Genomic DNA, 20,301 nt, shown 5'->3' with positions numbered 1-20,301 from the left:
CCTTTTTGCTTCTTGATTCTCACTCCCTGGATGCTCACTGAGTGGTGATATATAGAGTGAGTGGAATTTAGTGCTCTTTGTAGGTGTTCGTTGTTGGTCCGTGAATGTGGCTAAATTTCCTAAAGAGAGAGATTCTGCGAAACCTAGATTTACTGGTATTTAAGAGATGGGTGCGGTGAAGCATGGTTCATACTCGGATTTGAGGATCCTCCTGCGAGCGCACAGCGCGTGATCCCCTGCACACACACTCTCTCTGAATAAAGAAAAAAAAAAACCAAAAACAGAACAGGAACAGTGTGAAACTGCTCAAGAGGGCCTGCTGTTGTTACACCAGAGGGGAATCCTCCATGAAAGCTGTATTTCCATCATGCCACTCTCCTTCTGCATGGTGCACTTTGCAGATTTTACTGAGTGATTTGTCGGCCGCTCGGAGGCGGCCGTCCTGATGAAGTGTCGGAGGAGGAGGAGGAGGAGGAGGAGGAGGAGGAGGAGGAGGAGGAAACCACCGAGAGGAAGGAAACGAGGATCACGTCACGAAGACTCGGAGTAAAACGGGCTGAACGGTGTTTAATGGACGATCCTTGATGCGGGCCGGGGACGGAGCTGCTGGGGCCGAGCCGTGTCTGCCGGACAAAGATGGTTCTGTTAACTTGCCGGGCGTGAAAAAGCGAGGAGACGCGTTTTGGGAGAGGTAGAGGACAGCGAGAGCGCAGCAGCGGGCTGATTTCATCCTTTTCCAGGAGGCTCCAGTACAGCAGAGAAATGGAAATGTGTGTAGCCCTCCTCCTCCTCCACCTTTTGCCTGTTTACTGACGGATTTGAGCCTGGTCGTGACACACAGAACTTTGAGTGGATTTCCTCCCAACTTCCATTTGAATGCGCGAAAAGGACATTTAGTGAAACCCTCCACGGGATTTCTGTGGACCGTTTGCTTTCAGTTCAGTTTTTTTTTTCTTTTCTTTTTTTTTCTTTTTTTTTTTTTTTGAACGTCAGGGGGGAAAAAAACCATCCAGATCGTCGTGAGAATTAACAGGTAGCCACCCTTTCTCTCCCCGGCAGCAGCGGCAGGCCGGGCTGATGCCGTGCCGCCTTTTCTCCAGGTTTCGCCACATTCACTGCGGCTGCGAGGCGCGTTCCGGGAGCGCAGTGTGGGAGACGAGATGTGGTCAAGGCCTTCATGACTGTGCTGATCAATATGTGATGTAGCTCGCATTAGCGGGGCCAGCCCCCTCTTATCATTCAGAGCTGGATTTTTTTCTTAAAAAAATAGAAATAAATATGCGGCAGCCGGTGGAATAAAAGAAAACCTCTTGTGTAGTGCGCTCGAGTTATCTCGTCCACGCGTTTTTTTTTTTTTTTTTTTTTTTTTTTTTTTGTGCTGCGGATGTTATTTCAGGCCTACACATGCACACAGCCGCTGCACATCCTCTGACATGAAGGTTTCCTCCTGCAGGCGCACACGCAGCGGGCTGTGCGCTCCGCTCCGGTCGGGGCGCAGATGGAGCCATGCCGCGGTGTAGGTCCACATCAGATGTGCATCCGAAGGGGTGGGGCCACCCACTCAAATCTCTGCCCCCCCCCCCCCCTCCCTGTATTATAAACCGTGGACTCACTGGCTGGCGAGTGTGTGTTATATAGTAGCAGCATGCTGTGGGCGTGCGTAATTGGATTTATGTTTTCTCTTGGAATTGTGCATACTCACATTTGTATGTGCGTATCTCAAATTGTGTTTAGATTCGCGCATGCGTGTTCCAGTTTGTGCATTCTCAACATGTTCGGTGTGTGAATTGAAGGAGCTGTAACTGTCATGTTTTCTCTCCCATCTCTGTAGTGGTTCACACCCGGATTTCAGTCTGAGCTGCGCCTTTCTGTGCTCAATTTGCATGTTCTTCCTCTGAGAGCACTGAGCCATGTTACAGCTTCCTCCTACAGTCCAGAAACATGTGCCTGAGGTTGATTGGTGAATCGAACTTACTTTAGTTGCAAACACAAGAGCTGATGATAGTCACTGAGCTGGTGATCCGCTGTGGAGCAGTGGTTAGCTCTCACAGTGAGAAACGTATGGGTTTCAAATACAGGGCAAGATTTTAGGTGTGGAGGTGCATGTTCTCCATGTGCTTGGATTCCTCCCACAGTCACCTGAATGTTCGGTTAACTGACGACTGGATGGATGGTTTTGCTTCCTGCGTTACTCTTTATTTCCTTTGCCAGATGGTTAATCACACTTTTGTCAAGCCAGGCTCAGTTTTGGTTCTCATCTGTCAGGATCCGTCTGTAACGCAAGTGTTTTCTGCCTTGAACGGGATGGGAGGTTCCCTCTTGTCGGGCTGTATAGTCTTTGCTTTCAATTTGGACCGAGTGTGAGTGAATTATTCTTTTTATCTCAGGAGTGATGGAGCCTCTCCTTTGCTGTCAGGCCACAGAGAAGCTGCAGGTGGAGTCTGAGTGAAACGGGCCTCCCTTTTCTCTTCGGCAGAAGCTGACATGATTTCAACGTGAACGCCGCTCACTTGTCTTTCGGCTTGACGCTCACGTGCACCCAGAGCATCTGGCTGGACCCATCCACACCCCTCCCACCCTCAGCTTTTCTTCTCCTCATTGGCTAAATGAGCAGCTGTGCCAGGAGAATAAGGCCCACGCCGCAGCCCTTTTGGCTTCCATTAGTGCCGTGTGATCCATCTGGTCGCAGGTCCCTCCAGGGAGCGCTGGCCTACTGTAGCTAATTGCGCTTCCTTTGCCATGCGTACTGTATGCGTGCTCGCCGTGAAGAGGTCTAAATCTCCTCACGAACGCAAATGAAGACCAGGAGCATCAGTGTGAAGTTTGACCAACCTGTGTCCGCAGCTTTAAAGGCGGCGTTAAGTCAATATCCACCGGCTGCTCCATAGCAGCTTAGTTATTACAGATTATTATCCTCAGTTAAACCGGCCGTGTTGCACAGCGACGACCAGATTACAAGGTCTTTTCCTCACGGTGCGTTCAGTAAACCTTCCGGATTAAAATTGGTGCTTATAATTTATTATTTATCCTGATAAATCAGGGTCAAACTGTGTTCTAAGTAAATAATTTTGCCTAATTGATCCATTTTTGATGAAAGCTGACCCTGGATTACTGGATTATGAACAAGTGATCTCAGCAAGGTTTCATAATGTACATCGCAAAGCATTTTACTACATTTCAGATGATCTGTGTAAATCGGACAGTTAAAACTGTGCTCCGACCAACAGGTGACGGCCCGGATCAGTTCAAAATGAGCGAGCTGGAGCAGCTTCGTCAGGAGGCCGAGCAGCTGAGGAACCAGATCAGAGTGAGTGGAAAGCAATTAATGTACAGTTGCAAACTTGAACCCAAAAATAATTCATACTTGTTGTGTCATGGGTTTTTTTTTTTTTCTCCTGTCCCTCATTTGATTTGATTAGGATGCCAGGAAAGCATGTGGAGATTCAACCCTGACACAGGTGAGAGGTCAAGTGGTAAAATATAAAACATGTGACAGTAAATCTGTTCCACCGTCACTAATGATGTCCACACTATCTGATCGCTGCCAGATTGTTTCTCAAGTAACTTAATCAGGATCAGAATTACATTTTTTTTGGTTACATTTGCTCAGATAACTGCGGGGTTGGATCCCGTGGGTCGTATTCAGATGCGAACGAGACGTACGCTCCGCGGTCACCTCGCCAAGATCTACGCCATGCACTGGGGCTCGGACTCCAGGTAGGTCTATAACAAGAGTGTTTTCTCAAAGCGTGCCATCGCTGTCCACACTGGAGGACCTTTTTGACTAAGACATGCTTCAGATCTTCTCCTGGAAGTGAGAGCAAGGAGGGACGAAACACCCCAGAGATGTTCTGAAAATGCATACTTGTGTGTTTTTATTATGTGGAGCAGTTGTCATTCACTCAGCAGGACTTTCAGCATCAATCACTAACAGTTAAAATGTGGAAGTGCTCAGAAATATTACGTCTGAGCGTTTATTCTCGGTCAGGGTGCTTTGATGGTATTTTCTTTGTTTTTTTTTTTTACACGTCAGTAGACTTTTGGTGAGCGCCTCTCAAGATGGGAAGCTGATCATCTGGGACAGCTACACCACTAACAAGGTAAATTCAGCCAGAATAAAAACATCCCGTCACAACTGGGACTGAAAGTAGACATTGGTCCTCTCCCAGATGTTTGACAGTAACATTTATAACATTTGCAGTGATTTTTTTTTTTTTTATTAAATTTACTCAGGCATCAGATTTTAGTGCTCACACTGACCTGTTTTTCTGCTCCGTTGCCTTTAATTGACTCTGCTGTTCACTCCGAAAACCTTCCCCTTCTCAGATACACGCCATCCCCCTGCGCTCCTCCTGGGTCATGACGTGCGCGTACGCCCCCTCTGGGAACTACGTGGCCTGCGGCGGCCTCGACAACATCTGCTCCATCTACTGCTTGAAGACGCGCGAGGGCAACGTCCGGGTCAGCAGGGAGCTACCTGGCCACACAGGTGAGGCGACGTCGCGCTCTCCGTTGGCGCTGCCGACTGATGAGGCATTCCAGACGCGCCGGCCGCCCGCCTCCTGGGAGAGCACGCCGCTCCCAAACCTCTAAACAATGAGGATTTCATTTACGTGGTTAATTAATCGCGGGGTAACACAGTCGTAATGAGCCGAGACATCAGCGCCCATCTGTGAGACTCGGATTTGTGACGCTGCAGTGGCTCTGCTGCCGCCGCTTATCAGATCTTACATAATTAATACTTTTAGTTTGTCAATACCGTGAGCAGATTTCTTCATTTAGCTTTAAATTAATCGAAATTCTAAGTGGGAACCTGTCTTCGCTTCTCGCTCAGGTTACCTGTCATGTTGCCGTTTCATTGATGACAATCAAATCATCACCAGTTCAGGAGACACCACATGGTGAGTCACGCAAAGCGAAACACGCCCGTCCGCACGGCTGATGGTCTCCAGGATAACTCTCCCTCCACTCCTCCGCCCCAGTGCACTGTGGGACATCGAGACGAGTCAGCAGACCACCGTGTTCTCGGGCCACTCCGGCGACGTCATGAGCCTGTCCCTGTCGCCCGACCTGCGCACCTTCGTGTCGGGGGCGTGCGACGCGTCGGTCAAACTGTGGGACATCAGGGACAGCATGTGCCGGCAGACCTTCACGGGGCACGAGTCGGACATCAACGCCATCTGCGTGAGTTTCTTATTCGCCCCGGACAACAGAAAACCACCCAAACTGTTCGGTACTCATCCGCCTTCCCCGCGATTCCTTTTCAGTTCTTTCCCAACGGCAGCGCCTTCGCCACGGGCTCCGACGACGCCACCTGCAGGCTGTTCGACCTGCGCGCGGACCAGGAGCTCAGCATCTATTGCCATGACAACATCATCTGCGGCATCACGTCGGTGGCGTTCTCGCGCTCGGGCCGCCTGCTGCTGGCCGGCTACGACGACTTCAACTGCAACATCTGGGACGCCATGAAGGGAGACAGAGCAGGTGGAGGAACGCGCGCGTCGCTCCGAGTCTTAGAACGCCAAACGATCCACATGGCTGAAAATATGCAGAATCGGTGACAATCACAAGTTCTGCAAGGAAACAGATTCTTTTATTTTTCTCTCTAAAGATAAATAAAACATGTATACTTGTGTAGCACACTAATCCCAGCAGAGAGTCTCTTGCGGTCTGGCTCTCGCCGAGTTCCAGCGCTGGCTGCAGGCGGAAACATTCCACACCAACAAGCCGTCTTTTGTTTCTGCCTCTCGCTCCTGTAGGAGTCCTGGCCGGCCATGACAATCGTGTGAGCTGTCTGGGCGTGACGGACGACGGCATGGCGGTGTGCACCGGGTCCTGGGACAGCTTCCTGAAGATCTGGAACTGAGCCATGCACATGAAACACACACACACACACACACACACACACACACACACACATCCAGAAGACAGACGCCGCTCCCACGGTTTGCACCCTGTATTCACACTGTATGTACGAGTCAACACACACAACGCAGCATCGCACTGTACATAATATATATGACTTAGGTATGAGTTTTTACACACACACACACACACGCTACATGCACCCACACTACCTACTGCTCATTTAGGTGCACAGCAGCAAGGCTACACACACACACACACACACACACACACACATACTGTACAATGTGACCAAATACAGTTGAATCTCCAGCTGCTTAAAGAAAAAAAGAAGAAGAAAAAAACAGCCCCACACATAAATACCACTGTTACCTGAAGCCTTTTAACACATCTGACATGCTCATTCACACACACACCGCTTTTCCTAAGAGACACTGCTCCTCAAGTTAAGCCGAGGAGAGGACATTATTGGACAATTCTGTCTTTGTTTACAATGAAGTCCAAAACGCACTTCAGACTTTTTTTTTTTTCTCTATTTTTGTCCCAGTACCATACTTATCTCTGCTACGGTAATGTGAAGGAAGAATCATGTGAGTCCATTAACACTGAGAAGAAGAAAAAAAAAACAACACACACACAAAAAACAAACCTACACCCTCACTGACATGTGGTTCATTATGTCATGTAGTCACTGTTTTTTATAGAGATGTATCCCCACATTCAGTACGTTTGTTCTAAGCCTTTATTTTGCTTTTTTTTTTTTTTTTTTTTTTTTTGCTCTTTGGCTCTTATTTTATTCATGTTCTCCCTGTGTGCCTCAGATACACTTATTAACAGAGAATCCTGATACAGTTAAATGAACTCCAAAAGATCCGAGATTAAGAAGACGGGAAGATAAGAAGCATTATAAGACACTTGTTAAGAGGCAGGAGCCAGAATTCATACTTTGACTCTGTCACTGTATTAACTGGACAATACTGTGGTATAATTGTATATAATATTAATAAATAATAGCCTCTCCTGCCAGCTATTGTGGTGTTTTTGAAGTGTGGTTCCTCACGTCGACATTTTTACCCATTTGCTGAGAGAAACCGTTCGGTTTTTTAACTACTGAGGAACATTTAAGCACAAATGTGGATTCCCTCAGTTATGCTGCTTTGTTTAAAGGTTCGTGGTCAATCATTGCCCGTTTAGGGTCCAGTAGTCAAGTGGGGGGATGAAAAGTTGACAGGCTCAAAGTCCACAGTGGTCGGTAAAAAAAAAAAAACGGTCAGAAAGCTTGGTATTTGTGAGCGGAGCAGAGTTTGCACTGACATTTTAAGTTTTCTAACCAGAAATATAAACCTCTTGTGTTACAAGCCGTTATGTGGTTTAGTCATTTCCAATTAGTCAGTTCAAGCAGTGAAAATATATAAACCCATCCATGTGGACGAATTCATTTTCCCTTCAAAGGAAAAAATAAGCAAAGTTAGGTCAGTCTTGTAAAGTCAAATGTTATGTAATCCCACATGTGCGCATTAGGTGGCAGCAGTGAGATCAGTGATCATTTAGTAACTTTTCAGTGGCATTCAAGATAAATTCATGATTTAGGCCCTGCTTCATGTGGAATCCAGATGTCAGAGGATGTTGTGTACCCTAGACTGCAGTGTTTCACCTTCATCATCCACCAGGGGGCGCTGCAGCTCATCCAGTAGCTGCTTTTTCAATGCACACGTTCAAAGAAAGACAATCAACCCAGAGTGGCATGAGATCAAGTTATTTTATTTTTCAAACAATCTGTATTAAGACATGAAATCATTCAACACAATCTTTTTGAAAGTTTAAAGTTTTATCTGTCTATGAAATACAATCTGAAGTTAACCTCTCACAAGTAACACAGACACGCGCGCACACTAAAACATTGCAGAGATGTCTTGAAAATTAAAAAAAAAAAAGTTATTGAAAAAGAGCAACAGATATTGTAGCTCCGTCCAAACGTCCCCAAAGCTTCATGTGCCTCACTTCCCGCTACAGCTGCTGATCCGTTCAGACGATATTGATTAGAAATAGAAGCTAAGACAGAGGAGCCCTCCCCCCCCCCCATTAGAGAATAGCCAAGCCTCCATTCATCGGTATGTAAGCGTTCATAAAGGCATCAAAGCAGGTGATCGAGTCAAACGGATCGAAAGACGCGCTCATTTCTTCTGAGTACAGAGGATTTCTGTCCCGCACGAACCGGCTGACGTTCAACCCGCCGAAGGCCACTGAAGCGTCTCTACCTGCGAGTCACGCCGAGGACGACCGCCGTCAGGGGGTTTGATTTGTTCAACTGCTTGTATTGCTTAGAAAGGAGAAACGCCCCGCCCTGTCAGGACGAGGACCTGCACCTCATCAGGCCCGCCGAATCGTCCTGAAGGTGGAGGAGCTGGGGAGTCCAGCTCTCTTTATGCCCACTGGCACAAAACGGAAGAAGCACTTTGACATTTTAAGATGCTTTAAGGGGAAAAAAATCAACCACTCTGACTCTCTTGTTCATTCAAACCTCCGGTCATTAGACACATTTCTGCCAACTAGAAGGTAATTATCTGCAAGTGATTCTTTCAAGATTGTTTTTAGTCCAACTGTCTGGCAGCTTGGTTGAATCTGGTTATCTATTGTAACTTGCAAAGGTTTCCTGAATCAAGTTTAAAAAAAAAAGAATTTGAAAAGGTCCAGTGAGTGAGATTTGGAGCCATCTAGCGGTGAAGGTTCATATTGCAGTCAAATCCATCTCTGGTCATACCGATTGAGTTTTTAATACACCAATCATGACTTTTGATCATTTTGAGGGCCACAAAAACTTCATCCTTACTCCTCAGAGGGCTAAAATATGAAAAATCAATCTAATTACAAGGATATACTACAAATACGTCTCTTAATTTCATTAACATTTTAATTCCACTTTGATTTATTAGTGTGATTACAGAGTACGTGGAATTTAATTGAGGCTCAAATTTTTTAAAATGACTTCTACTAATCACTCTCCAATCTGCACACAGGACCTTTATAGATAATAAAAAAAAAAAAACTATAATTAAGATGGCAGCTTTGCTTTTTTACATGCAACAGCCTAAATATAATCTTTGCATATTTCTATGATATAAGTACCTCTAGTGTGCTTTGGGTTTACATATCTTTTATCTGCGTATGAAGTAAGCTTGTAAAGCACAGCCAGATGTCAGATTTCACAGGAGCACTCCACTGAATTCATACACCGAAGTGGAAAACAGACCACTGACGGGTATTTCCAACACATTTCGTTTCGCAGTGGCCTGATTTCACATCCTCAGAGATGTAGAAGTGATAAGTATTGAGTTGTTTGTAGGATGTTTACTTGGTAATGTTCAAATAAATGATGTGTAGTGCCATCTAAAGCAGAAAGTCTGCAGCAGCAGCTTCAGAGAACGCAAAACCCCCTCCGCCCCGAGACTTCACACTTCTGATGTGTAAAATCAGTGGAATCGTCGTCTGGATTCCCTCTTTGTACTTCATACACAGAAATCTAAAGCTTTCAAATACGTGCTTGACTTCTTCTATAGATTTAACAATTTGATTTGCTTACAACTCTTGACTACGACCGCGAGGCTCCGGATATCCGCACACGTCCGCCTTCATGACGATCGCCGTCGTCACCTGAGGAAATCAAACTACGGCCGATTCACACCGGAGGCCAAACACAGCCGCGGCTCTTTGCTAAGGTTCCAATATGTACTGAGACACACAACGGAGACGCTGCTGTATTCGACACGCGCGCACACAGCCGCCTCGGCCGACTACCCGCTCAACCCAACGACTACTCGGACCGGTTTCGCGCCGACGAGCCGGACGACCGATCAAAGTGAGAGAGAAGAAAGTAATCCGCCTCTCCGTCACTTGTGATTATAGCTCTGCCTTAAAATGCATTGTGCTTCGATTAATAGAGTGATACACACTTTTATATAAATACAATTCTTTCATGTAGATGTACATTCACTTTTATTTCTCAATATAGATTAATTTACATATTTTATAAAACAGGCTTCTCAGAATACGTCAAGCTACGTTCCCCACGACGAGATTACACAATCAACATCATTAAAGAATAAGCACTGATCTCATCATCGCAGCATCAACCTACATTTGTCTGGACACACATACACTCACATACGCACCCACGCACACACACACACACACACACGGACGCACACTTTCATTGGACATGTGCACAATAACTAAGTTGTCTCTACAAACATGCTTCATACACATGGCTTTTCTCTATGCTGGCTCCCACTGCGAGGATATCTTTACACACGTTACACCGGATTACTTGGACACGTATTAACTCGTCGGTTATTGCAACTATCTGAGCGAATGATCGTCTCCCGGTCAGTTCAGGTTATTGTTTACAAGTGGTGCCAAGAAAGCATTTCAAGTCCTTCGGAGGGATTTTCTTGATTCGACTTAAGTGCACTTAACTGGCACAAGGAAAATTAAGGGAGCAGATATGGTTGTGCCTCTTCTTCTTCTTCCTGGGATTTCAAGTAAGAGACACACATAGTGGGGGGGGGTGGCGGGGGTGGGGGCGCACGGGGGATTACAACCCTTCCTCAAAACTCTCACCTTCCCGACTCCAAGGCACTGCTAAAAACTGTAAACATGGTAGATTGATACAAAATAAGGATTTGACCATAAAAAGCATGTGTGCCAAAGCTCCCGGCGGATTGTAATCGAGTACTTTGAAGTGTAGGTCATGGCACATAACAGATATTTCAGTACAAACAACTGTCTTCTGTTTCAATGGCTTATATGCTTCACACTTCACACATTTGCAAATGTTTTCTTCTGTGAAAGTGCTCTCTATACCCTTTTCTATTTTGTTTTTATAATTGTCTCATAAAAGTAGCGTTCTCTCTATATATATAGCTTTTTGATTAAATGCTTTCTGCCCTGAACATAAACTACATTTCTGATAGCTTTCTCTTCGACTGTAGAAAATATATCTTCTAAGTTTAAAGGGCAATCGCTCGCAGACTCTGGCAAAGATCACCAACCAGGATTCCTTTCATATTTTCCCAAACTTCTTCACGCTGGCAGCCAAACAAACAAAAAAGTCGAGACGCTCTATTTTAACCATGTATTTATAAGGACATTTGTTGGGTCAAAAGGATGTTTTGTTTAGTTTTTTTCCCCCCCCAACAAGTCCATGCAAGAGAGAATAAGTTCTGCCATATTTTGGCAGTTGAGTGAGTCAGCTGAGGTTTTGGATTTCAAAGGAAAACCCTGGTTAGTGATCTGCCGGAATCTGCAGCGATCCGGTCTCCTCTTAAACGTCTGTAGATTATCTGCTCTCCCTTTGGCCTCGTTCAAAACCCCTGTTTGCAAAATATACGGTGAACTTTGGCAGAATGCAAAGATATAAAATATATTAAGTCTCGTGAGTTCCAGCCGTGTTCTCCAAAGTGCCTGATGTGAAGGAGACTCCCGCGGCGATGCGGAGACCCCACATATTAAATCCAAGTCCCACTGGCCCGAGACAGACGCGAACTCCACCACACAGGGAGCTCTTCGACCGCAATTTCCTGGACGAGTGCTTCTCACAGAAAGATCCACGCTAGCAAAATGTTCTGAAGGACTAAAATATAATACAGCGGAGTAGTTTACTGTAAAATAAGGGCAGCACACCCTCCCCCCCCCCCACACGATTTCCAACATCCTGCTTCGCCGACAGATCTCACACCCACTCTCTCCGCTCCCCGACACGACCGACCAGAGACACACACTCCCTTCATTAAAGACTCCACAAGATTAGTGTATATTGAAATATAATGGCAATATAATTACAGTAAAATTAAGAATACCAATAGGCTAATACCAATACAGAGTCACTACAGATAAATATCAAATTTGTGTATTTTGTAAATCCATGAAAACAAAGTTTAGATACAAGCCTGATGAGACAAAAATAATGGTTTCACCTTAACTATTAAAAAAAAAAAAAAAAAAAAAAAAAAAAAGCAAAGCAAGAGATTTCAATCATGTCGATCACTGTAGATTGATCCGACGTTTTCTTTTGATATTAAAAAAACCAAAAATGTATTTTGCTTCCAGGTTTTTGAGGCTTGCTTGCTATGATTAGGAGTTGCAATGTGAAAAGTCACTCAGGCAAAAAAAAAAAAAGAAGAAAAAAATACAAAAAGGAAGTCTTCTGGTATGTCTACTCTAAATGTTGAAAACTATTTAAAAATAGCTACTTTGCCCTTGATGTACCTTTGTAATGTTGAAGTACTAAAGCCTTCTTCGAGCCTCTCTGAAACCTTAGGAGCCCCTGAACAATTGGGGCTCACGAGCGTCGATGCGCACACGTGCTCCAGCATTTTATTGTCTTGACGTCGCCTTCGAGCAGCGACTGTAGAGGAGGAATGGAAATGATTCTGAACTGAGGAGCTATCTATTTACAGCTTCATCTGGACACACAGTATTGGTAAATAACGCCTTCTCCGAAATGTACTGAAGAACCATCAAGGAATGTTAACGTACTTCACGATTAGGAACTAAACAGTTACGACTGAACACAAGTCCACCGAATAAAGGAAATCAAGCCCGGAGTATATACAGTACAAATCCATAGATGGTATTAACATTTGAAGCTCTTCATCAACTTTTCATAATGATTCCAAGAAGAGAGTGTAACCAGGGGGCCTCGACCGAAACTGCATCTTAAGGAGTGTAGGTTGGAGTGTGTGTGTGTGTGTGTGTGTGTGTGTGTGTGTGTGTGTGATTGTGTGTGTGTGTGTGTTGTTTACAGAGCATGAGTGTTTGCGTGTGTGTGAGCTGGAGAGAGAGAGAGAGAGTGATGTTCACATTTGTGTGCATGCGAAAGCGCGATAATATCTGGGCTGCGGCTCCTCCGCGGAACCCTGCTGGGTTCCTCACACTGACCGGAGCAGCTGTTCCTTCACCAGTTCATGATGCAGTTTCTGTTCAAGGTCATGAAGTACACCTGGCTGCTGCCTCCAGACCGCACGGACGCGAAGAACACCTGAGGGACGGCACAAGCACAGAAACACGCGTGTTTGTTACTTTTAAACAAATAATACTACAGATCACTCCTGACTCGTGATCCTACGGGGCCAGAAAAGAAACACTCTCTACTCCTAAAAGCTGATCAGCTGAGCTTCGAAATGCCCTGCACTGAAACCATCTCCTCCAAATGATGCCTTTAATAATAATGCCAGTTAAGTTATAAAGAAGTGGAGGCGCTGTCACACTGACACAGCAGTCCAACACATACTTCCCATGTTAACTGGTACAACTTGAAAAACTTTGGCTTTGCTGAGAAAACCAGCTGCTGGGACCAGCTTCATATTCCACAACAACATAAGAGAGTTCAGTTTTATTTTTTCCAACTCTAAACAAGAACGCTTGTGTCATGAACCTCTGCGACATCATTGTAAATACGCAGGCGTTTTTATTCTTACCTTGTCGTTTCTCTCACAAAGGAACTTCAGTCGCTGGGCTCTTTTGTGCATGAACACACCGTCCAAGTGGCCCGTCTCTACCGAGCGGATCTCGATGGCCTTTTCTCCCCAGCCCATGATCTGATTGGAGCAGATGTGAGCTGCAGAGCAAAGTGTCACGTCAGCAAAAGTCTGGGTCGTACGCTGGATGAAATGCACGTCCACGCTGTTCGATTTGACCCGTACCGACGGATGTGGGCATCTCGCCCCACTGCAGGACCACGTCCTTGATGATGCGGCCGTAAGTGTTGACGTAAACGCCCTCGTCCTCATAGCACAGCAGCATCTCCATGCCGTCTGAACTGGGCAGGAACACGATTGCATGCGGGGTGACGTGGCTCTGGATCTGTCGGAGATAAAAAGAAAACACTCGGAGGCTTTAGACGGATCAAAAAAAGAAAAGAAACAGCTGCAGTTTGACGGCTGGAATATTTACATGGACGGGGATGTAAATGTCGTAGTTGTTCCCGGAGTCCACGTCGATGGCGTGGAAGCCTGCGCATGAGCCGTAGATGACTTTCAACCTCTGCCCTTCCTCCACCGTCAGGTCAACCAGCACAGGCCTGTGCGGCAGGTCTGCAAACGACTGGTGTGACAGAGATCGAAGGGGGTTTGGAAGCGGAAAGCGAGCGTGAGAATATCATCGTCTAAGAACGCTCATCTGGCTCTATGGATCTCGCGGCGAGCGGGACACTTACCTTGAAGGCCATGAATTTGTGATAAGGCTTGGGTGCCCAGGCGTACACTTCCACTGCATTCTTCAGAGCAATCACCAGGAACTTAATCCTCTCATATTTCACTGGGCAGAACAACCACAAGGCCGTCTGACATTAGACACTTGAAATTAATTATTTACTCGGCCAAATGCCTTTGTCTGAATTTATCTGGAGGGGAATAGACGGAGGTAATAAAAAAAGCTCTCGTCTGTCACTCACCCACTTTGTAGTGCACGCACCCCTCCATCTCCCCCACGGTGGTCCAGCCCTGCTTCTTCTCCACCTCGGGGTCATTGTGGAGGATCTTATTCCTCAGCCATGCCAGGTAGTACACCCGCACCTTGTTTTTCTTGCCTAGAGGACAAACAGAGGTTAATTATTACAGATTACTCTACAATAAAGGATTCACGTGAGATTAAAACATGTTCAAAACGTGCACACAGCATAAAATAAAATAGGTTACTGAGTTTACTAATAACATAACAAAAGAACAACACAAAAATTGTCAATGCAGTGTTCAGAAATCCCTTGAAAAGTAATTTAAGAAAAATGAAACACACTGCCTTGCTCACAGGTCTGTTACCCATCATTATATATAAATCACAAACAAACTTGTGTAGCGAGTCCTGCCAAAACAAAACACTTAGATATGCAGAGAAGGGGACAAAGGGACCTGAGAGAGGTGCTGCATGTTCCTCGTGCAGAGTCAGAGTGCAGGCAAAATTATTACTATGAAAATATCAGCACAATTTGGCAGCCGGGGTTTGGACCGCAATTAAAAAGAGTGGTCTTGTGCCAAAAGCACAAATAGCTCAAAGAGCTTTAACCGCGTGTAGCGAGGAGCCAGTCAGCGGCGAGCCACGGTTATCACCTGATATGGTGATGAGCAGGTTGAGCCCCTCCAGGACGTCCATCTGTTGGAATCGGCGGGAGTTGATGAGGGGGTAAACTTTGCCCTGGCCGCTGCGGTCCAGCAGCTTCAAGCCGTTCTCGGTGCCAACCAACAGGTTCACACCTGGAGACACACACGGGTTTTTGTAAGTCACAAGAGATACCGTCTGACCTCCAAAAATACATTTCTGATAAACCTGTGTCTGTTCAACTTTGTATCTTGTGAGAAAAAGCTACCACCTAAATCTTTTTTCTTTTTTTTTTGAAAAGACGAAAAAAATCTTTTCACAGCAAACACAACAGTGCAGTTCTAGATCCCAGCGATCCTTTTGGCAAATCAAGATGTTCATTGATCTTTTTTTTTTTTTTTTATCTTACTGCTTTGATGATTGAAGTAGACACATCTATTCCCCCATGGAAATTTATCAATGCCACACTATGACAACAAAAATACAAGGAACACTAAATCTCAATGATCTCCAAATTTCAAAGTAAGGTGTTTTTCCTCTTTCCTTATGATTTTCCATTCAAGTCAAATCCTTTGTTTTGAAGGATTTCTCTCTAATGGCTCCAACACAAGCCTTTTCCCACAAGATGCACCACAATTACTTCATGGAGGGGTCAAGTCCTGGGTCTGTTCTCACCCCAAAGCGCGGCGCACAGGATCTCGGAGTTGAACCTCTTCTTGTACTTGCGGATCTCGGGCGTGTCAGTGGGGGGGCGTGTGTTGGTGGGATTGACATTCACCATGGAGCCTTTCCTCACCTCCATCTTCAGCTGCTCAAACCTGGAGCCTGTGTAGGGACAGTAACGGGCTTTTAGCAAACAGCCTTCCTTTAAGTTATTGTTGCCTGGATCAAATCCCCAATATTTTAACAAAATGAGAAATAATGTCAAATAATAAAACATTGAAAAGCTTCAAAATGTAAATGTTGAGGACCTCCGACTCACCGCTGAGAGACATGTTGTCTCCTGTACTTCCTGGTGACTGGTACATGCCCAGATCCACAAAAGTGGTAAAGGAAGACTTGCCGGATGCTTTGACCAAACCTCGGGATTGATACTAGAAAAGCGGAGAAGATGCATGAATTTGACAATCGACATGCTTTAAATCGACCAAGAGGTCAAAAATTATATTTTCTAAATCTATCAGGACAAAAAAACAGGCCTTCAGACTCAACTAATTACAGTGATGCACTGACTGTTGACATGGTGGCATATATGGAACATATATAAATAAACCAGAAATTCAGGACTGATATACTTAGCATCAGTGAAACTTACGTCATAAACGGAGTCCTTCCCGGGAGACGAGTGAGTGGCTGAGTCGGTGGGGGAGTGGGAGGGCTGCACCACATCTGGCAAATTTGTGTATCCATTGTGGCTCCGCTTCTCTGGGGTCTTTCAGGTGAAACAAAAACACAGACGATCGTATTACATAACGGTGGGTTATATTTAGATTCAGGTTAATTTGCAGCATAAATCTCTTGCTAAGAGCAAAACCTAAAAAAAAATATATAAAACTTTAAAAACTTAATCTTGTCTTAATAACAGCAAGGGAATCGGTAGGTATTGTATCAGACTCGATGCAGTTGTTTTATTAGTTCTTTATTAGTCCTAGTTTTTCTGCAAATATTGCGACTAAGTTTCTCTAAAAAATGTTTTTATGCAGTTATTTTGCAGGAAATCATACTGAGCAACAAAAATGGCATGTCGGGGGGGAAAAAAACCTGTTTGTCTTAATTACTGCTTCCTAACAATGAGTCATGTCGCCACTTGTGATGATAAGCATGCAGCACATAACAGAAATAGCTGCAAATGTTGCAGTTCTCTCTTTTTTTAACCAGGTAAGTCCCATTGGTTCAGGCAAGCGGCCACAGTAATGCGCTGGCTGTAATGGACTGCTGTGGTCGAGATCGAGCCGAGCTGGAAAGGCAAAGCTCTCCGTTTACCAGTCAATCTACAGATCCACCCTCACTTATGACTGAAAACAATCTGATCACAGATAAAGACGGCCTCGGCAGAGTGGCGGGCCTCTCTGTTCTCGACCACACAGGAAACACTCGAGGCCGGACTGCACTGAGTGGAGCCAGCTGAGGTGGTTCAGGCATCTGATTAGGACGCCCTCTGGTCACCTCCTATTAGAAATCAACCAGGCACAGCCAAGTGGGAGGAGGCCCGGGGTCGGCTCAGGACCCGCTGGAGAGATAAAATCTCTCGGGTGGTCTGAAGGAGGTCCCCCAGAAGCTGGAAGAATTTGAGGAGGACAGTGAAGTCTAGGATATTGGCTCTCCATATTGCGACCATGACCCCATATAGAGCATGCAGGAAAAAAGATGGATGATGGTAAAAAAAAATCTCCTTTCAAACAAGCTCTGGTCACAATAGCAACATCACTGCTCAAGTCATATACAAGTAATTAAGCAAACTAAATTTAATGATATGAAACACATTAAACAGGTTGCCGCAGTTCGGCGAGAGAAAATTTTAGACATTATCGCATCTGCGCCGCTGCTGATTCATTTCTGTCCGAGTGCCTAATGGACACCGGTGAGAGTGAGAGTGTCGCATCGACAATAAAAGGTTTTTTGGCGTTAAATGAGTGTTTGTTGAATCTGTCATTACTGATGTTTTTAGCTATCTCACATGTGTATGCCATTAGAGATATTTACTCCTTCCGCAGGAAAAAAACAGTTCCGATAACACAATGTCTCCTTTATTTGCTGATTACACATAAACACACATGCACCACACACACAAAGAGCCCTCGTCCCTCGGCTTCATAATATTCTGTGTCATGTTTTGTGCCGATTCCTTTTGGAAACCACGATGCATTTTGAACAAAATTACATATACAGATGACTCACTCTCTGCACCAGCATGGTCTGATCCCCATAGCCTCCAGCTTGTTCTCCCTCTCCTCCCTCGCCCTCATCTTCATGTACCACCATGGTGTTGACTGAATCAGTGTCTGCGTCCCTGTGACTGAAACCAAAAGGGGAGGGGTGGGGGCAAGATGAGACAGCACCGCAAGTTTAATCATGGAAAATACCGAGGAGAAAGTCGCTTTGTGTTTGTTGACTTATCAGTAATGATGTCTGTTATACCGGTCTGTGGGGCTTTCTTCCTCCTCGGGCCCCTCGCCGCTCTCACTTTCTTCGCTGCTCTCGCTGCTCTCTGAAGAGGAGGAGTAATCGTTGGCCTTTACCGGGGGCCTCGGTGGCTCCTCAGCACGCTCCTTAGCATAGAGGCCATGGTCCTGCACACACACACAGAACAACACACTTTAAAATATTCAAACACAGCTGGATTTCCTAAATGTGACATTGAGGAACCATGACGGAACTCAAGAACAGCAAGCATATGGCTCGGTAATTAAAAATGACACTTTGCTCAGTGACAAAACATGATTTGCTTGACAAGCAAAGAGTGTAAAGCATGCTATTGACTAAATATCACTACACGGACATCAAATGCAAACCCATGCATTAACATCAAGCTCGGCACAACACAGGAAGACACAGTGATACTAACCTCCCCTATAGCTCTCTTGTAACTCTGCACATTTTGAGGTTAAGTCAAGCACAGGGATTTGAGAAGGAGAGAAACATGAGGAGGAATAGCAGAAATGCCTGAAGTGTCACATTAACGTGTGTAGATCCTTACATTTTAAGATCATTTACAAAAGAAATGCATCTATAATGAACCAACAAATACGTAAAGCCACATCAGTGCTTAAATTTTAACTGTGGCAAACACCACTTCAGTAATGTTGTATTTAGTGTTGAAGAGAGGGAGAAAGGCCACGAAAACCACTTACAGCAGGGCGACCAGGGCGGGAGGAAGTTCGAGACTCCCCTGGTTTATGTCGACTATCTTGAGACAACATAGGCGAATCCATTTTGGAGGAACCTGAAAAATGGGCATGTTGTAAAGTAGTAGTGATGGCTTACTGCAAAGACAGTGTGCTGAGAAACACCATGAGGAAGGCAAGCCACTCACTCAGGATGCGGTGTCTCTCTAGAGAACCCGTCTGGGGCAGATTGGATATGACGCTCATGCTGTCTCCTCTCTCCCAGCGATCATTGCGGCTCAGATCTGGATTACTGCCATATGGAAACAAGTCTGTTATCCTCAAGCTGTCATTACTATTTACCACTATTTTTTTCTCCAAGGCAGTAATGTAAGGACGCATCTCATCGAAGTGTTTGGCTCTCTTTAGTACCTGGCTCTCACTGGATGCCGGATACCAGAGGTCAGGTTGGTGTTGAGAGCTGTGGCAATAGAAGCTGTCCTCTGGGGAATCTGGAAAAAGGTAAATGATGTTCTTCTGTACAGCAACAGTTTGTAAAGATACTAATGTGGAGCGAAAAGTACAACAAAGACCTTCAGATCAAGGATCAGGTAGTTCAAAATGCATTTGAATTCCAGCAGCTGGATGAACTCCCCCAGTGTTAGAACCACTAAAAGTGCTTCACACGCTGCTGAGTCAAAGCCGGCCACTGGACTTTACCTTGGGTGGGAGTTCAACATCTGGCAAGCGGATCCAGGGCCCGCGGTCCTCTCGCATCTGGAGGCCCTGCGGTCCCGGCGTTTCAGAAGTTGGGTCTGAATTTTGCCGCACCAGCTCTCTAGAGTGGATGGGGCGGGGTGTGGGTGTGAGGGAGGGGTCCTGGGTGGGGAAGGCGGACATGTTCTTAGTGGGCTGGTCACACAGGGACTGAGAGCGAGGGACGGGAGCGGCGTAAGGCTTCAGTGGAACCAAGTGAGCCATCTGGAACTGCAGGGGACAGCGGCAGCACGCCAGGAGGCAGGAGGAGCAGCCGAGAGGAAGGAGGGGTGCGCAAGGTAGCCCAGAAGCAGACCCAAGGCGGGAAGGACGCAAGATTGTTTGCATTTCAATTTAGTTTTGTTAACAACATGACAATAAATGGATGGAATGAGGAAGGAGACAAAAGAAGAGGAAGAAGGCATAAATAAAGTAAAGCGAGGAACTGAGAGTAAAGCAGCTGAAGAATTAGCGACAGAAAGGCTTTGGCAGCTGTATTTTCTGCCGTTTTTGCACAACGTTAACAAAAACATCTTTAAAGCTCAGGAAACACGAACCTTGCCCTGGCCCCCTTGGGGTTCAACTGGTCTTTGCATTGGTGGGGTCTGTGCAGACTGGACCACTCCAGACTGGCTGATCGAGTCCGAGCGAGACTGGATGGCAGTATCGGAGACGGTGGTGCAGATTTTGGGCGAGCCTTGTCTGTTCATCTTACTTCGCTCCTCCACCTGGAGTAAACGGAGGGGGACACATTCACTGTATCACA

General features: G+C 45.6%; 2 protein-coding genes across 8 annotated transcripts in view; one reads left to right on the top strand and one right to left on the bottom strand.

The window, feature by feature from the left end:
* The first annotated feature begins 491 nt into the window (after positions 1–491).
* gnb2 (guanine nucleotide binding protein (G protein), beta polypeptide 2) lies at positions 492–6,491 on the top strand. Of its 3 annotated transcripts, none has more exons than XR_003932227.1 (11): positions 492–1,033; positions 3,228–3,307; positions 3,420–3,458; positions 3,611–3,717; positions 4,034–4,100; positions 4,327–4,489; positions 4,835–4,901; positions 4,983–5,184; positions 5,268–5,484; positions 5,760–5,918; positions 6,113–6,491. XR_003932227.1 is itself a non-coding variant. In XM_030100400.1 (11 exons), the coding sequence occupies exons 2-10, from the start codon at positions 3,251–3,253 to the stop codon at positions 5,864–5,866; spliced, it is 1,026 nt and encodes a 341-aa protein (XP_029956260.1). In that variant the 5' UTR covers positions 492–1,033; positions 3,228–3,250; the 3' UTR covers positions 5,867–5,907; positions 6,110–6,491. The 3 variants fall into 3 exon arrangements, 2 of the variants coding, with proteins under 2 accessions (XP_029956260.1, XP_029956259.1); XM_030100400.1 differs by having other exon boundaries at positions 5,760–5,907; positions 6,110–6,491; XM_030100399.1 differs by lacking the exon at positions 6,113–6,491 and having other exon boundaries at positions 5,760–6,008.
* A 2,451-nt stretch (positions 6,492–8,942) lies between these two features.
* The window catches only part of mink1 (misshapen-like kinase 1), a 28,153-nt gene continuing 16,794 nt past the window's right edge, over positions 8,943–20,301 (bottom strand). For 2 of the 5 annotated variants that reach the window (XM_030100480.1, XM_030100482.1), the window contains 18 exons: positions 20,093–20,263; positions 19,500–19,766; positions 19,212–19,291; positions 18,989–19,092; positions 18,807–18,898; positions 18,521–18,544; positions 18,094–18,245; positions 17,854–17,971; positions 16,271–16,387; positions 15,938–16,049; positions 15,631–15,780; positions 14,967–15,110; positions 14,315–14,449; positions 14,078–14,178; positions 13,816–13,965; positions 13,566–13,725; positions 13,341–13,480; positions 8,943–12,901 (listed from right to left, as the gene is read on the bottom strand). In XM_030100480.1, the coding sequence (XP_029956340.1) occupies positions 12,818–12,901; positions 13,341–13,480; positions 13,566–13,725; positions 13,816–13,965; positions 14,078–14,178; positions 14,315–14,449; positions 14,967–15,110; positions 15,631–15,780; positions 15,938–16,049; positions 16,271–16,387; positions 17,854–17,971; positions 18,094–18,245; positions 18,521–18,544; positions 18,807–18,898; positions 18,989–19,092; positions 19,212–19,291; positions 19,500–19,766; positions 20,093–20,263 (2,301 nt within the window). In that variant the 3' untranslated portion in view covers positions 8,943–12,817. The remainder of the gene's footprint in view (positions 12,902–13,340; positions 13,481–13,565; positions 13,726–13,815; positions 13,966–14,077; positions 14,179–14,314; positions 14,450–14,966; positions 15,111–15,630; positions 15,781–15,937; positions 16,050–16,270; positions 16,388–17,853; positions 17,972–18,093; positions 18,246–18,520; positions 18,545–18,806; positions 18,899–18,988; positions 19,093–19,211; positions 19,292–19,499; positions 19,767–20,092; positions 20,264–20,301) is intronic. The other 3 variants (XM_030100481.1, XM_030100484.1, XM_030100483.1) reach the window with 2 other exon arrangements.

This window comes from Salarias fasciatus, chromosome 10 (genome assembly GCF_902148845.1).
Source record: "Salarias fasciatus chromosome 10, fSalaFa1.1, whole genome shotgun sequence".
NCBI lineage: Eukaryota > Metazoa > Chordata > Actinopteri > Blenniiformes > Blenniidae > Salarias > Salarias fasciatus.
The sequence above is the reverse complement of the archived record's forward strand: the minus strand, read 5'-3'. Positions and strand labels throughout refer to the sequence as shown.